The sequence below is a fragment of the Tupaia chinensis genome, unplaced genomic scaffold (genome assembly GCF_000334495.1).
Source record: "Tupaia chinensis unplaced genomic scaffold, TupChi_1.0 Scaffold000561_1, whole genome shotgun sequence".
Taxonomy (NCBI): domain Eukaryota; kingdom Metazoa; phylum Chordata; class Mammalia; order Scandentia; family Tupaiidae; genus Tupaia; species Tupaia belangeri.
In genome coordinates, this window is record NW_006160074.1 from 3,953,911 (window position 1) to 3,957,085 (window position 3,175).

The 3,175-nt window shown below is 56.9% G+C and overlaps 1 protein-coding gene across 1 annotated transcript in view; it reads right to left on the reverse strand.

Annotated features, from left to right (window-relative positions):
* Window positions 1-1,125, reverse strand: part of RAPSN (receptor associated protein of the synapse) — a 13,769-nt gene extending 12,644 nt beyond the window's left edge. The window contains exon 1 of the mRNA XM_006157818.3: window positions 336-1,125. Within this exon, the coding sequence (XP_006157880.1) occupies window positions 336-527 (192 nt within the window). The 5' untranslated portion in view covers window positions 528-1,125. The remainder of the gene's footprint in view (window positions 1-335) is intronic.
* Window positions 1,126-3,175: the final 2,050 nt, after the last annotated feature.

Consider the following 3,175-nt stretch of genomic DNA (forward strand, 5'->3'; position numbering starts at 1 on the left):
CCTCCCAGCCTTAAAGCTGGAGTTCTGGTTCCCAGTCCCCGACACAGAGCACCAACCACGAAGGCTGAATCCTAGACTCAGAAGGCTGGGCTTGAGCTCCCAGAACTCTGGACCCCGAGGCCTGGGAGTCTCCGTTTCCCGAGGCTCAGACAATGCAGTTCAAGGTCCCAGGCCCAAGTCTGAAGCCAAGAGCCTGCACCTAAGACTCAGGGCCTGGGATAGAGTCCTAGCTCCAGCGCCCGCCCGTGAGGCACACGGGAACCTGGGGGAGTGGGGTCTGGAGCCTAGGGGGAGTCCAGCCCGCGACCCTCGGTGCCACTTGGGAGTCCACGCACCTTCAGCATCTGTTTGTAGCGACCCATCTCGGAGTGGGCCGTGACCAGGCAGCCCAGCACGCGGAAGCGCCCCACCAGGTCGGGGCTCTTCTCCAGCACCTTCATCCACACCTGCAGCGCCCTCTCTGTCTGGTTAGACTGGTACAGCTGGAGCCCCTTCTCGATCTGCTGCTTCGTCTGGTCCTGCCCCATCCTCCCACCGTCTGTGCCCCACACACAGAGAGCCTGGCGGTCCCAGGCCTCTAGGCACTCATGACCCAGGACCCACTGCACCGGCCGCCCTCCAAGCCCCAGGAAGGAAAGCCTCGGAGGAGTAGGAGCCGGAGCAGGGCCTGGATGGAGAACGGGCGCCACCCTGGGAACAAAGCTGGTTCGGCTCCTGTCTGCAGCTGTCCCTGCCAGTTGGGGCCACGTGGCCTCTGAGGAATGTCGGCAGCAAGGTCACGCAGGCCTCTGCCGCACCCACTGCCAAGCTGGGAGGTGGCTTCCCCAGGGATGCAGGCACCCTTCCACGGGTACCTCCCCCTGCGACACCTCTGACACTGGCCCTCCCCACCTTGCCAAGGAGCCATCTCTGGGTGGTGGGCAGGCATTGCCGACAGTTAGGACGACGCAGGGGTGGCTGGAAGCACAGACATCAGGCAAGCTCCCAGCCTCGCTCCTCCCCTGCCCCACAGCCCCGCGCTGTTCCTGCGGCTCACTGCGCAGTCGCTTATCTCTGCAGGCACCCACACATTTTCGACATCTCATCCTAGGGAGGTCTAGGAAAGGGCCTCCCGAGGTGTCCGAGGCCTGGGTTGAGGGCCAGCCGTGTGCGCTGGTTAAGGCACTTGGCTCCCATGTGGCCAACTGTGGTTTAAGTTCCAGATGTGGTGGCTTCAAACTCATGCCAGGTGCGTGTGCGTGCATGCCCAAAATCCCAAGAGGAGAATGGAGAATGGATTGTGGCATGGCTATCCGCCCCCCGGGGGGGTTACTTCTTGCTTTCTGTCTCTCTGGTATGCACACATGCCCTATAACAAAAACCTTCCTCCTTTCCCCCCAAAAAGAGACTCAGAGGTCTGGGTTCGGGCCTCAGTCTCCTCATTGATAAAATGGGTATAATAATGGATACTACCCTCCTCGGAGGGCTGTTACGAGGCACACCTGGGCCCTGCAGTCTGGCTGGCAGGGTGGTGCGAGCCCTGCTGCACTGTCTGTGCACGTCTGTGAGGCCGTGCCGGCAGAATGCGACCTGGCGCACCAGGCTGATGGGCAAACTACCTGATACACTAGTACAGCAGGGACTTAAAACAGCACCTGGCACCCGGGAAACACGCACGAGCTGGTAAGCAAGAGGTGACCCCGCTGCATGGCAAACTGCCCACTGGGGCCAGAACGTGGCCCTTGAACGTTTAAAAGTGCCCCTGTTTCCAGGCTGGCCAGTGGCATGGTGGTTAAGGTGGCTGGATCCCACATAGCCAACTCCACAAGGTACAATTCAAGTCCAGGACCTGGCAGCTTAAAAACACACCGGGCATGGGACCGGCAGGTGGCGTGGTGGTTAAGGGCACTGGATTCCCACATGCCTGATTGTGGTTCGAGTCCCAGACCTGGAGGCTTGCTTTCTCACTTTCCCTCTCTCTCTCATCCTGTCCTTCTCTGATCAAATTGAAAGAAAGTAAAAACAAACAAACAAACAAAAAAACCCCAGGAACATGTACATGCATGCCCCAAAACCCTGAAAGGAGAATGGAGGGGAAAGGACTGCTGAGTGGCCATGTTACCCTTTGCAGCGTGATCTCTCACCCTTCCCTCCCTCCATGCGTTCTCTAGCAAATAAATAAAATGTGGGGAAAAAAAAGGGTTCCTATTCCAATTTCAACCTTGGGTTGAAAGGGTCCCTACTACCAGCTTTCATGAGGATGTTGTGCAGAGGGACAAGGTCTTCCATAGGGAGCAATATTGGGGCTCCTGGAAAAAAGCAAGAGGCCCTTGTGCTGGGGCCTGCCAACCCCTTACGCATCCTAGCTCGCTTTCTTCTCTCTGCAAAGCAGGCTTTGTCCTGCCCGAGACAGGGCGCCTCCCTTCAGTGACAGGTCACTCAGTAGTCTTTAGCAGTCACCAGGTCGGGCGTTGATGACCACTAATCCCAGAGGGCTATAACCACCCCCTGGAGAAGACACCCGTGGCAGGCCCTCTCCCTCCCTCCCATTTAACAGCTCAATTACATCCCCCACAAATTCGTATGTCAAACCCTACCCACCCCCTGCATCAGAAAGTGACTGTACTGGGACCAGCAGTTAGCATAATGGCTATGTCGCTGGACTCCCACGTAGTCGACCGTGGTTAGAGTCCCGGACCCGGTGGTTTAAACTCATGCCGGGTGCATGTGAGTGCGTACCCAAGATCCCAAGAGGAGAATGGAGAAGGGACTGTGGCCATCCCTCCTGGGGGATGATTTCTGGCTTTCTGTCTCTGTTTCTCTCTGTCTTTCTGGAGAGCACACACGCTCTAGAGCAAAATCCTCTTAAAAAGAAAAAAAAAGTGACTGTATTTGGAGATAGAACTTTAAAAAGCTAATTTAGGGTCAGCTAGTGGCATGGTGGTTAAGGCGGTACGACAGGATCCCACAAGGCCGACTGAGTGGTTTGAATCCTCCACCTGGCACCTTGAGAAACATGCCTGGCAAGTGTGTGTGTGCGTCTGCGTGTGTGCATGCACAAGCATGCCTAAAAACCCAAGAAGAGAACAGAGAGAGGGGCTGGCAGGTGGTGTGTGATTAGGGTGCTGGACTCCTACATGGCTGACCATGGCTTGAGTCCTGTACCTAGTGGCTGGCTTTCTCACTTTTCCTTTCT